Here is a 14,373-nt window from a genome sequence, read left to right on the forward strand (position 1 = left end):
GTTGGACACTCCCAATCAGCGGTTGTTTTTGTCTCACAAAGAATCGAATACTGTCCTGAAGTTTCAGGACCTTCTCCTATCTCGTCCGCAAGTGTCGATACATTCGGCGATGCAAGTGTTAGGTCTCACGGTATCTGCTTATGACCTGGTGGAGTACGCTCAATTCCATTCCCGCCCTCTACAGAAATGTATTCTTGCCAAGTGGGATGGCCTGCCTCACCGGATCAGGTCTCGCATGATCTCCTTATCTCCGGAGGTCTGTCTGTCACTGAGCTGGTGGCTTCAGGACCTACGATTGAGTAGGTGTCGTCCCTTCTGGATCTCCAACTGGGTCCTTCTGACGACGGATGCCAGTCTGAGAGGTTGGGGCGCAGTGTTGGAGCAGCACTCCCTTCAGGGTCGGTGGACCAAGGAGGAGTCTCTCCTCCCAATAAACATTCTGGAACTGCAGGCGGTGTTCAATGCTTTGAACTTGGCCCAGCATTTGATACAGAACAGACCGGTTCAAGTACAGTCGGACAGCGCCACCACGGTGGCGTACATAAATAAAGGTGGCACTTGAAGTCGCATGGCAATGAGGGAAGTATCAAGGATTCTTAAGTGGGCGGTACGCCATCAGCCAGCCATATCGGCAGTGTTCATTCTGGGGGTCCTAAACTGGGAAGCAAACTTCATCAGTCGTCGGGACATACACGCTGGAGAGTGGAGCCTCCATCCAGAAGTTTTTCAACTCCTCGTGGACAAGTGGGGTCTCCCAGATGTGGACCTGATGGTGTCGCGACACAATCACAAGGTTCCGGTCTTCGTAGCAAGGACAAGGGATCCTCAAGCAGCGTTCGTGGATGCACTGGCAATTCCATGGAACTTTCAGCTGCCTTACCTGTTCCCTCCGGTGTCACTCCTGCTCAGAGTAATAAAGAAGTTCAAGCAAGAAGGAGGAATCCTACTTCTGATCGCTCCTACGTGGCCCAGACTGCATTGGTTCTCAGACCTTTAGGGTCTCTCGATAGAGCATCCCCTTCTACTTCCGCAGCGCACAGATCTCCTCGTTCAGGGCCCCTGTGTATATCAGGATTTAAACCGGTGGGCTTTGACAGAGTGGCTCTTGAAGCTTCCATCCTAAGGGCCATAGGATTTTCTGAGGCGGTCATTCAAACCATGTTGAGGGCCCGGAAACCGGCTTCTGCTCTTGATTTATCATAGGGTCTGGAATTCTTACTTTGCTTGGTGCGCCACTAACAATCATGACGCTTACAAGTTTAGTATGGCCAAACTTTTGGCCTTTCTACAGCAGGGCCTGGACTTGGGCCTCCATCAAGGTTCATATTTCTGCCTTGTCTATTTTGGTTCCAGAGGAAAATTGCGACTTTACTTGATGTTCATACGTTCACTCGGGGTGTGTTGTGGATTCAAACTCCTTATGTCCTGCCTGTGGCTCCTTGAGACTTGTCGGTGGTTCTGGAGGCATTGCAAGGGTTTCCGTTTGAGCTTTTCGAGTCTGCGGACCTTAAGTGGCTTACTCTTAAGGTATTGTTTCTGGCTATTGCCTCTGCTAGACTGGTGTCGGATTTGGGTGCCTTGCCTTGTAGGTCCCCCATCTGATTTTTCACCGTGACCGGCCGGTTCTAAGAATACGTCCCGGGTACCCACCTAAGGTGGTGTCGTCTTTCCACCTTAATCAGGAGATTGTGGTTCCGGCCTCCATGTTCATAAGGTACTATGCCTTTGATACATCTGCCTCCCAGGATGCCTCCTTTGGACACTGGATTCTTTTGCCCGCTACAGTGCGTCCCCTCCCATGAGGAACTGCTTTAGGACATCCCCGATATTCCCTGTGGTACCCAGTAATACCCTGCAGCAGAAAACAAGATTTATGGTAAGAACTTACCGTTGTTAAATTTCTGTCTGCGAGGTACACTGGGTTCCACAGGGCGCCCACCCAGACGCACTTAACTTCTTTGGGTTGGTATGGCATTAGCCGCTGACACCTTCTCCTGTCGTTAGAATGTGGTGTATGTGGCTACTACTGGTTGTCTTTTACCTGCTACTGCATTGGACTGGCAAAAAACTGAGCTCCTGTTCATGGAGGCGGCGCTATGCATTCTGGGAACAGTCAACACCCCGATGTTCCATGTGGAACCAAGTGTACCTCGCAGGAAGATTTAACATCTAAGTTCTGACCATAAATTTTGTTATATACATACATGAATAAATAAATAATGAAGGGAGGTAGAAGCACATTCTGCAACTACTATGCATCCTACACATTCCTGTACGGAACCTTCTTTCTGCTCCTTTCAGCGCCAGAGGATTTGTTCAGCAACTCGAAGAGATGCCTCTCAGTCTGCATAAATTAAAGAATGTGGCTGACTGCATGCCACTGGCAGGTGCCAGAAGTCAGAACCCGCTGAGAAGACCGTGGTACAACTGCTTTCCTTCCCACCTGAAGGCACGACTGCAATATTTCTGGAGGGTCTGTTTTCTTTTCTTTCCAAATATAGGTGGTTTCGCAGGGGAGGCTACGTGTCTGTTTAGTGCCATGATGATTCTAAACCACTGCTATATGGCTGTTTAGAGCTATGATGGTTCTAACTACCTTCCCAAAATAGTAGATTTTGAGTTTTCTCCTCTGTTTCATTCTTCATAACAGGATAAGCAGTTAGCCCTTCAGGGGGCAATTCCTATGTTTGTGATCTCAGCAGGTTCGTGCTGGTCCTTCTCTTCTGTGGGCACAGTTTTTATTATACAAATCTATTCGAGTGGTTCCCAACATTATGACAATCAATTTTGCGCATCTTAGATTTTACGGGTCACGATTATTCCATAGACTGTCTTCTCGTCAAGACTCCGTCCTACTACAGGAACGTGTTGCTCTTGTACAACGTCTGAGCACAGCACAGTTGAATAATCAGCTTTTCTATCATCTCTGCGCCTTCAGTTCTTAGGAATTCTCCTGGATATGACTATCCTGGAGGTTTTTTCCTTTCGAAAGATACGTTTTACAGTTTCAGTAGGCTGGGCCTCCTCAACCACCAGTCGGGATTTCATCAGCAACTCCACAGAAAGTTGCGTTTAACTCTAGGGACTAAACATGTCGCTCCTCTGTTGGCTTCAGATAGTCAGTCTTATAGCAGCTAAGCAATTCGGACTGTGGAATACCATTATCCTGAAGACAGATAGCAGTCTCAGTGATTGGTGTGTGGTGGTACTGGATTTTAATTTCCAGGGTCATTGGTCGAGCCAGGAAACCAGGTTTACAATGAAGGTTGAAATTAAATACAAACTGCAATGCTCTACTGGAAGCCGCCCACTTACTCCACTGAAGAGCATTAGGAGTACAGTTAGACCACACGACATTAGTAGTTGGTCAACCGATGAGAGAGAACCCGATGTCTGATGACCATGCGAGCCGTAGTGCAGATCCTGCTGTGTGCTGTACACCACAAAATGTTTTTCTGTTTTTCCTGAGTGTAGACAACTGGGAGGCTGACTATCCGTCGACTAAAGCTTCACCCAGGAGTAGACTCTTCCACCAGAAGTGTTCAGAGCTATGGTTCGGCGGTGGGTTGTCCACAAGTGGACCACATGGCGCCCAGCATACATCACCAATTCCCCGGTATGGGTCCAGAACATGAGATCCTTAGGCTGAAACAATGGAGGATCTACTGGTCTTATGACCATAGGACCTCATCTCCCTATTCCCACCGTTTCAGCTTCTACCTCGGTAGGTCAAACAGAATTTACCACAGGGATTCTGGTAACACCAGATTTGCCTCCTGAGACCCTGGTTCTCTGACCTGTTGTTTTTTTTTTTTTTCCCCCTTGGTAGTCGTACAGTGGTCACAACCTCTTCGTCCGTTTTGTTAAAACAGGGACCCTTCATTACGTGTAATGGGGGCTGTTGGAGACACTATCTTGAACCGTCCGGGTTTGGATACAGTAATTCCCCAAGGTTGTGGGCAATCAAACAATTGAAAGTTAAAGGTTTTCAGTTAAGTCTCTTTCACCTGCCCCATTTCTGCTTTTCTTTAAGCGGGAATAGATTCAGGAATCTGGGAATTCTGTAGGTCCATGTTTCCACATTGTCAATGTTCTGCCAGCACAGTTTGGCGCTCCTTCCAGAAGTTCAGACCTTCTCACAGGTAATACCCAAGGTACAGCCCCTGTTTGAACCACCCAGGGCAACTTGGTTTTACTCACAGGCTTGTATTCCTCCAGTCTGGCTACCTTGAACATACAGTGGGGATTGAAAGTTTGGGCACCCCAGGCAAAAATTCATTTTAATGTGCAAAAAGAAGCCAAGGAAAGATGGAAAAATCTCCAAAAGGCATCAAATTACAGATTAGACATTCTTATAACATGTCAAAAAAAACTTTGATTTTATTTCCATCATTTACACTTTCAAACGAACAGAAAACAAAAAATGGCGTCTGCAAAAGTTTGGGTACCCTGCAGTGTTAATACCTTGTACTGCCCCCTTTGGACAGCTGAGACCTGGCAGTGTCATGGATTGTTCTCAATCATTGTCTGGAAAGACCAAGTGATGTCCAATATCAAAGGTTTTAAAAGCCCAGACTCATCTGACCTTGCTCCAACAATCTGCACCATGGGTTCCTCTAAGCAGTTGTGTAGAACACTGAAATTGAGAATAGTTGATGCTCACAAAGCAGGAGAAGGCTATAAGAAGATAGCAAAGCGTTATCAGATGCCCATATCCTCTGTTTGGAATGTAATTAAGAAATGGCAGTCATCATCAGGAACAGTGGAAGTTAAAGCAAGATCTGGAAGACCAAGAAAAATATCAGACAGAACAGCTCGCAGGATTGTGAGAAAAGCAAGTCAAAATCCACGTTTGACTGCACGATCCCTCCAGGAAGATCTGGCAGACACTGGAGTTGTGGTACACTATTCCACTATAAAGAGATACTTGTACAAATATGGTCTTCATGGAAGAGTCATCAGAAGAAAACCTCTTCTACGTCCTCACCACAAAAATCAGCGTTTGAGGTTTGCAAATTAACATATATACAAGCCTGATGCATTTTGGAATAAAGTCCTGTGGACCGATGAGGTTATAATATAACTTTTTGGCCGGAATGAGCAAAGGTACGTTTGGAGAAGGAAGGGCACAGAATTTAATGAAAAGAACCTCTGTCCAACTGTTAAGCATGGGGGTGGATCAATCATGCTTTGGGGTTGCATTGCATCCAGTGGCACAGGGAACATTTCACGAGTAGAAGGAAAAATGGATTCAATAAGATTCCAGCAAATTTTGGACGCTAACTTGATGCCATCTGTGAAAAAGCTGAAGTTAGAGAGGTTGGCTTCTACAAATGGATAATGATCCTAAACACCTCAAAATCCACGGTGGATTACATCAAGAGGCGAAAATTGAAGGTTTTGCCATGGCCTTCACAATCTCCTGACCTCAACATAATTGAAAATCTATGTATAGACCTTAAAAAGCAGTGCGTCACAGACAGCCCAGGAATCTCAAAGACTTTTGTAAGGAAGAATGGGCGAAGATACCTCAAATAAGAATTGAAAGACTCTTGGCTGGCTACAAAAAGCATTTACAAGCTGTGATACTTGCCAAAGGGGTCAGTACAAGATATTATCTCTGCAGGGTGCCCAAACTTTTGCAGATGCCATTTTTTTTCTGTTCTTTTGAAAGTGTAAATGATGGAAGTAAAATCAAACTTTTTTTGACATGTTATAAGAATGTCTAATCTGTAATTTGATGCCTTTTGGAGATTTTTCCATCTTTCCTTGGCTTCTTTTTGCACATTAAAATGAATTTTGGCCTGGGGTGCCCAAACTTTCAATCCCCACTGTACTGATGATGTGGACCCTGACTACTGTTTGTTTGGAAGGTGGCCGTTGTTTTCTTAGCCTTATCTTCGGTTTGGGGGGCTTCTTTGTGTTCCTTGCGTTATCGTGTAGACTACTGTATTTTATCTTCCATGAGCCCTAACAGATTATATGACACATTTGTCTTTTTTTCTTCCACTATTCCTTTTTGGTTTTCATATCGTTCAGCCTATTAGTGTCCTGTATTACAGGATGGTTCTGGTGTATCTTCTACCCTGGTTGGGGCCGGGGTTTTGTAGTGTGATGTAGCCTGAACAGCACTTTTACGTCAGTCTGCGGATTTATTCATTTTTTCTCTTGCGTACTAGGGGACACTGGGAATCTATTTACTACCATGGGTATAGACTGGTTCATTAGGAGCCATGGGCACTTCAAGAAATTGATAGTGTGCACTGGCTCCTCCCTCTATGCCCCTCCTACCAGACTCAGTTTAGAAAATGTGCCCAGAGGAGCCGGTCATGTCTATGGAAGCTCCTGACATTTTCTGCTTTTATTTTCTGTGTATGGAGTTTTCAGGCAGCCTGCCTGCTTCGTGGGACTTCGGAGGGGAACGTCCAAATTTCTCCTAGGGTTAATGGTCCCATTCCCCACTGACAGGACACTAGCTCCTGAGGGAACTATTTGCAAGCCCCAACACAACTGGACTCCATTAGGGTAATGATTTCCACAATCTCTACTAAGTTATCTCGGACTGAGAAAGAGACGCAATACTTAAGACAATCTATGACTGAGTTTATGAAAAGAGACTCTGTGCCCAAACCAGCGTCTCAATCCCCTGCCCTTTGTCCGCAAAAACGCACTTTGGCCCATATCCTGCAGTCTGACTCGGATGATGAAGGGTCAGAAATGGAGGAGCGTGAGGTGGACTCCGGGTGGGGGAGGATACTCTGTCAAGGAATAGAATCTCTTATAGAATCTATGAGAGAAGTTCGAACTATCCTTGATAAGGTGACAGGAGAGTGAGGAATCTTATTTTAATATAAAGAAGAAATCCTCAGCCACTTTTCCTGTGTCAAAGGAACGAAATACCCTGTTTGAAGAACTGTGGGTTAGCCCTGATAGGAAATTTCAAATGCCTAAACGGTGGTTATCTTTTCCTTTTCCTCCTGAGGATAGGAAAAAATGGGAAATTCCACCGATAGTGGATGCATCAGTATCCAGGCTTTAACATAAAATTGTATTGCCTGTACCGGGTGCTGCCTCCCTAAAAGACGCTGCTCACCGCAAAATTGAGACTATGCTCAAATTCTTGTATACAGCAGCTGGGGTGGCCCAGAGACCCACTATAGCATGTGGGTGGATTACAAGAGCCATTGCTAAATGATCAGGTAACCTGATTGAAGGGTTAGACACCTTGCCTCAGGAAAAGGTTTTCTTGATCCTACATCATATACAGGACTCTGCAAATTTTATTGTGGAAGGCATAAAAGAAATATGCTTGCTGAATGCACGCGCTACGGCAATGTCTGCACGCAGGGTCTATGGCTATGCCAGTGGACTGCGAATGCAGACTCCAGGAAAGGCGTGGAAGGCCTCCCTTTCACAGGCGAGGCCTTATTTGGAGATGAATTGGACAAATCGATCTCCAAAGCTAATGCAGTTAAATCCTCATACCTTCCTTCTTCAGCACCCACAGCTAGGAAGGCCTACTCGGATCCCAATTTACAGTCCTTCTGGACTGCCAAGCTTAGGGTAAAACCCAGAGGTTCTTCTACAGCCACCAGAGGCGCTAGAGGTAAACCTTGCAAACCAGCAACTGCTGGTTCACAGGAACAGGGCTCAAGCTCTGCTTCCTCAAAACCTTTTGCATGACTGTGGACCGCGATGCCTGGAAGACTGGCAGGTGGGAGCCCAGCTAAAATTCTTCAGTCACATCTGGACACGTTCGTGCCAGGTTTCCTGGGTCATAAATCTTATTTCCCAGGGCTACAGACTGGAGTACCAGGAACTCCCACCTCACAGATTCTTCAAATCAGGTATACCAGTTTCACAAGAGGCAAGTATAACTTTACAGGATGCCATTCCAAAACTGGTACAGACTCAGGTCATTGTTCCAGTTCCACCTTTGCAACACAAGGGGTCCTATTCCAACTTGTTTGTAGTACTGAAACCAGACGGTTCGGTAAGACCGATTCTAACCAAGTCGTTGAACCTGTACTTAAGAGTGTTCAAATTCAAGATGGAGTCTCTTGAGAGCGGTGATCTCGGGTCTGGAGGAGGGGTAATTCCTAGTGTCTCTAGATATCAAGAATGCGTACCTTCACATTCCGATCTGGCCACCTCATCAGGCTTATCTACAGTTTGCACTGCATTACTATTACTACCAGTTCCAGGCCCTGTCATTTGATCTCTCCACGGCACCGAGGGTGTTAACCAAAGTGAGGGTAGAGATGTTTCTACTCCGCAAACAGGGAGTGAACATAATTTCGTACCTGGACGATCTTCTGATAAAGGCTGCGTCCAGGGAGCGGTTGTTGGACAGCATTGCCCTCTCAACCAGACTACTCCTGGATCACGGGTGGATTATGAACCTACCAAAATCTCACCTAGAACCAACACAGAGGCTTTCTTTCCTGGGAATGATACTGGACAGTCTTAGAAGGTGTTCCTTCCTTTGTAAAAGGCAATGGTAATCCAGTCGATGCTACGGGCTGTCCTGAAGCCAAACCAGATCTCTGTGCATTCGCCTTCTGGAGAGAATGGTAGCCTCTTGCGAGTTGCTTCAGTACGGAAGGTTTCATGTGAGACCCTTCCAGCTAGATCTGTTGTACAAATTGTCCGGATCGCATATTCACATGCACCAGAGGATCCGTCTGTCGCCAAAAGCCAGGATATCCCTTCTGTGGTGGCTACAGACTTCTCACCTAGTCAAGGGTCGGAGGTTCGGGGTTCAGAATTGGATTCTGCTAACCACAGACGCAAGCCTCAGAGGTTGGGGCGCAGTCACCCAAGGGGTGTAGTTTCAGGGAAGATAGTCAAGTCAGGAAGTTGTCCTTCCAATAAACATCCTGGTACTCAGGGCCTTTCTGCATGCCTCATCTCTTCTTCAGAATCGGTTTTTTCAGGTCCAGTCGGACAATGTGACGGCAGTGACGTACATAAACCGTCAGGACGGAACGAAAAGCAGAGACGCAATGTCAGAGGTTTCAAGAATTCTCCTCTGGGCAGAAAAACACGCCGTGGCGTTGTCAGCGGTCTTCAGGGAGTAGACGACTAGAAAGCAGACTTCCTCAGCAGACACGACCTGCACCCGGAGGAGTGGGGCCTTCACCCGGAGATGTTCTGCTTGTTGACACGTCGGTGGGGATATCCACTAATCGACATGATGGCCTCTCGACTCAACAAGAAGCTCAAGCGGTATTGGTCGAGGGACCCGCAAGCATTGGCAGTAGACGCTCTGACAACTCCGTGGGTCTACCAGCTGATGTACGTGTTTCCTCCACTTCCTCTCATCCCAAGAATTGTAAAAAGAATAAAAAGGTAAAATGTTCAAGCAATCCTCGAGATGCTGCTCGAAGATCTGTGGCCTCTACTTGTTCGCAAGGATCTTCTGCAACAGGACCCGTTAGTCTATCAAGACTTACGGCGGCTACGTTTAACAGCTTGGAAGTTGAACGGCTGATTCTAGCCAGGAGAGGGATTCCTGACGAGGTCATCTTGACTATGATCCAAGCCAGGAAGGGTTTAACGTCTAAACATTTCCACCGTATTTGGAAGAAATATGTCACTTGGTGTGAGCAGACAATATTCTGCTGTGGAATTTCATCTGGGACGTTTTCTGCTTTTTCTGCAGTCGGGAGTGGATGTTTGCCTACATCTATGCTCCATAAGAGTCCAGATTTCGGCCTTGTCTATTTTGTTTCAGAAACAATTGGCTTCTCTCCCTGAGGTCCAGTTGTTCTTGAAAGGTGCTCTGCACATCCATCCTCCCTTGGTGCCTCCCATGGTTCCTTGGGATCTCATTTTGGTGCTGCAGTTCCTCCAATCGGACTGGTTTGAACAGTTACAGGAGGTTGATGTAAAGTACCTTATGTGGAAGACCATCACACTGTTGGCCTTCCGCAAGACGTGTGTCTGAGTTAGAGGCGTTGTCTCACAAGAGCCCCTACCTAATTTTCCATGAGGACAGAGCTGAACTCAGAACTAGTCAGCAATTTCTTCCTAAGGTGGTGTCTGCATTTCACATCTACCAATTTATTGTGGTTCCAGTTGTTACGAACACCTTTGCTACTTCAAAGTCTTTGGATTTTGTGAGGTCTTTGAAGGTATATGTAAAGAGGAAATCGGACTCGCAGTTCGTTCTCTATGATCCCAATAAAATTGGGTATCCTGCTTCAAAGCAGTCTATTGAACGCTGGATCAGGCTTACTATCCAGCATGCTTATTCCGTGGCAGGCTTGCCGGTTCCAAAATCTGTACAGGCCCACTCTAGTAGGTTGGTGGATTCTTCTTGGGTGGCTGCCCGGGGTGTCACGGCTTTACAGCTCTGCCGAGCAGCTACTTGGTCAGGTTCGAACACGTTTGCTAAGTTTTTCAAGTTTGATACTTTGACCAGACTGAAGGTCTCAGATGCCAATCAGTTCTGCAGGAACCTCCGCACTTTCCCTCCCGGTTTGGGAGCTTTGTTACTTCCCCATGGTATTAAATGGGTTCCCAGTATCCCCTAGGACGTAAGAGAAAATAGGATTTTAATTACCTACCGGTAAATCCTTTTATCGTAATCCGTAGGGGATACTGGGTGCCTGCCCAGTACTTCGTTCTTTCTGCACTGTTACTTGGTTAAGTATTCTGGTTTGTTCAGTGGTCGCTGTTCATGTTTTAAGTTTGGTTAGCATGGCTTTTCTCTTGTTTGGTGTGTGCTGGTTTTGTAATCTCACCACTTTCCTTATCCTATATTATACTCTCAAAGTATGTCCGTCTCCTCGGGTATCCTAGAATGAGTCTGGTAGGAGGGGTATAGAGGGAGGAGGCAGCGCGCACTATCAATTTCTTAGTGCCCATGTATCCTAGTGGACCCATCTATACCCATGGTATTAAATGGATTCCCACTATCCCCTTGGACTAAGAGAAAAGGATTTACCGGTAGGTAGTTAAAATCCTGTATTTTCTGTTGCACCCCTCCGCAGATGGCAAGCTAGTAAACAAACTTAACACTATGGATTTGTTTCCTTTTGCCGTGTGCACCGGCTGCAGCTGTTGTCTTTTGCTAACTCCACACGTTCTCTAGGGGTGTCGTGGGCTGCTGGTCGTGGGGTCTCCGCAACTGTACTCTGCTTGTTCTCGAGTTCATCCTTTTTTATTAAATTCTACAAGTTTAACACATTGGCGGTTCCAACTTCTAAGTTGACTGCTTAGTGTTTTCAGGTTTTAGCGCTCTCCCGCCCAGGGGGAAAATCTATGGGACGTCCCCTATGTCCACTTCTACTCCAGTGTCCCCTAGTGGCTGAAAGAGAAAATAGATTTTTGGTACTTACTGATAAATCAGTTTCTCTGATTCCACAGGGGACACCTGACCCCGCCTGGTGCTGTTTCCCTGTCTTCGTCATTGTATTTGTTTTTGTGTGTTTCTCCTCTCGTCCTAGCCTTTTTCGTTCTCTCTGCTCCCGTCTCCTCTCGGCTCATTTCTTAAACTGAGGGCTAATGGGGAATAGAGGCTGGAGGGGGAGCCTTCAGACTTCCTGATCTATTTAAAGTGACTGCTCCCTATAGCCACCATCTATACTGCAGTGTCAACTTCTACTCCAGTGTCCCCTGTGGCATCAGAGAAATGGATATATATCGGTAAGCACCAAAATCCTATTTTACAGCTTATAAATATATAGGAGATATATAGCAGTCTCTGCCACAACAGCCACCACTAGCTTGGCCTTGCTGCTCTCACGTTGAAACTTCTGTGGTGGTGCACCTAGTTCTGGAGTCCACTGGGCCGACTGTTTGGTCTCTGGGTCTAAACTGTAGATCCAGTATTCATCGCCACTGATCTCCTCCTAGACACAATTTGAGCATCTGTCATCAAACCTGGAAAGCATGTTGTGGCACAAAGTCACCCGAGCCACCTCCTGCTCTCGAGCCAGCTGATGGGGCACCATGCGTGCAGAAACCTTGCTCAGGTCATGCCTTTCATAGAGTATTAAGTGAATGAATCCTGATGAGATGCTTAACTCATTCTCTTACTGGGCCACGGTCACCCTGGTGTCCCCCTCAACTATGACCCGCATGGCAACAACGTTGTCCTCTCTGATGGTGGACAGAGGTCAGCGCGGCTCTCCTGGTCTTTCAGGGACTGTCTACTGTGCAGGAATTTTGCAAACCACTCACACAGTGGTTAGGAATGGTGCTTCCTTCCCAAAAGCGGCTAACAGTTTGTCAAAACTCTCCTGCTGTCACAGACCACTCTTATAGTAGTTATAGAAGATCATGGCTTTCCAGTGGCCTCAGCTGAGCGCCATAATGAGTTTAAGAAAGTGAAAATGTTTTCTTCGTTGGTGTGCAGTGCTGCTTTTATACGGTTCTGAGCCTTGACATTTCATAAGAACACTAGTCAGAGATCACAGTTCACAACCAGGCAGTCAGAATGTGTCTACTCCTATGTATGCACTGCACATCCATTAATAGATGCACGTTTTCTGAACCATATCTATTCTTCAATACTTTCCCATTATCAGTTTTTCTGTTATTTTAAAATAGGCAAAGGAGTATCCATATGTTCTTAATGCTAATTCTAAAAGCAGTGAAGACAAGCCTCAGTTTGTGAGAAGAATGGCACAGGAAATAGAACGGGATGAGGGGACAAAGATGTTCAAGGTATTTTTCTGTGTGAACATTGTGTTTTTGTTTTGGTGTCTTGTTGCAGTAATAATTTGAAGTTTTCCAATGTTATCCACAAGCAATATTACTTTGTAATTTTGTATTTCTTCAGGGTCAACAAGGATTATGTTGGGGTGTATGTTGTTGGAGCTGATCTGATCACCAAACAGTTGAAAGCTTTAGCTCCCAGGATTCAGTGGGCCCTCCTCACCTACACCCAGCCCCAGGCTAGCCAGTTTTAGTTTGGTGCCGACAGGAGCTGGGTGCGCCTTTTTTATTTTTATGATTTGGTTTATTTTATTAGTGTTCTTCAGAGCAAGCAGCGCTGGGCATTCCTATAGGACACCTGTGCTGCTGCTCCTACAACCCCCCTCCAGTGCCGCCACACTGGTAAGTTGTCCATTGTATCGACGGGTACCACTGGAGCTCTACTGGCACAAGCTCCTATGGGTACATAGGCTGCAGCACCTGGTCACACGGGGGGACAGGTAAGGCGATTCCCCGCTTGCTGAGCCAGCTGATGTGGGCATCCATGTCATCTGTATCCCCGCTACACCACCAGAGCACCAGCGGCTGGCTTCGGGGACACTTCAGGAGGCCAGCTTTCCCAGGGGGTTAACATCAGCACTGGGGAGGTCAGATCTCCCCCAGTGGCCCCTCCACAAGCACACGAGTCCGCAGTGGCATCCCACCTCTGAGCTGCTCCTCCTCCCTCAGTGAGACACTCAGCGGCCATTTTAATGCAGGCGGCAGCTGAAGCATTTCTTAGGAGAATTGAGTCCAGTTTTCCTCTATACCTCTCCCCAGTGCCAGGTTATACAGCACTAAATCCTACCAGCCACTCGGGCTTCAGTAATTGATGCTGTGCCCATTGCAAATGTGTGTATGCATTTTATGTGACTTCTGCCAGTCTGCTTGCTGCTTGTGATATACTGTTTGTTTTCTGTAAGTTATTCCTATCCCTTTCCTTCTGTCATAACCCTTGCATACCAGGTGTTTAAGGGTTCATAGTACTTCACATCTCATTGTATTTATGAAGGAAGTCGCATTTCATTTTGGCTATACACTCACTGGCTATTGTATTGCTATTACAATGTCTTCCAAAGGTAAAGGTAATAAGGAGACGCGGGAATACTGTGCTGGTTACATGTAAATCATGTTCAGCGGGCTTATCCCCTCAGGATCCTGTACAGGACGGTCTGTTTGTAAACTATTCTGCCCCGCATGCCCCAGTACAAGAAACACCGTGGATGGCTTTCTTTTCCCAGGTTATGATGCTGTAAGTGGATAGCTTGTCATCTCCCACTCTGCCTCCTACCATGAGGCTCCCACAGCAGTTATATCCTGCTTGTCCTGCACCATCTATGCATAATCCCTGGATGGATGCTTTATCCCACCCACATTTTGCCCAGACATCAGCAATATGTCAACAGATATTACAGGGTGACTGACAGCTGCCAAAGCCCATAGGCATACTGTGCCATCCTCATTCTACACAGCTCTCTGATTCGGAGGCTTCTTCTGAGGAGGCAGAGGAAGATGTCTACATCCGAGTCTCCCTTGACTGAGGAGGGGCGTCATTCCACTGTGGATGTCCCTACGCTTGTGGTTGCAGTCAAAACTATTCTTGACATACACACTGAGGACCCGGCTCCAAAGCCTAAGGCTCCAGTGTTTAAACTCCGGGAAGTGGTT

General features: G+C 46.5%; 1 protein-coding gene across 49 annotated transcripts in view; it reads left to right on the forward strand.

Annotated features, from left to right (window-relative positions):
- The window catches only part of LOC134927837 (uncharacterized), a 1,188,393-nt gene that overhangs the window by 1,025,062 nt on the left and 148,958 nt on the right, over positions 1-14,373 (forward strand). For all 49 annotated transcript variants that reach the window (XM_063922861.1, XM_063922855.1, XM_063922854.1 and 46 more), the window contains one exon: positions 12,559-12,675. In XM_063922861.1, the coding sequence (XP_063778931.1) occupies positions 12,559-12,675 (117 nt within the window). The remainder of the gene's footprint in view (positions 1-12,558; positions 12,676-14,373) is intronic.

This window comes from Pseudophryne corroboree, chromosome 5, assembly GCF_028390025.1.
Source record: "Pseudophryne corroboree isolate aPseCor3 chromosome 5, aPseCor3.hap2, whole genome shotgun sequence".
Taxonomy (NCBI): Eukaryota; Metazoa; Chordata; class Amphibia; order Anura; family Myobatrachidae; genus Pseudophryne; species Pseudophryne corroboree.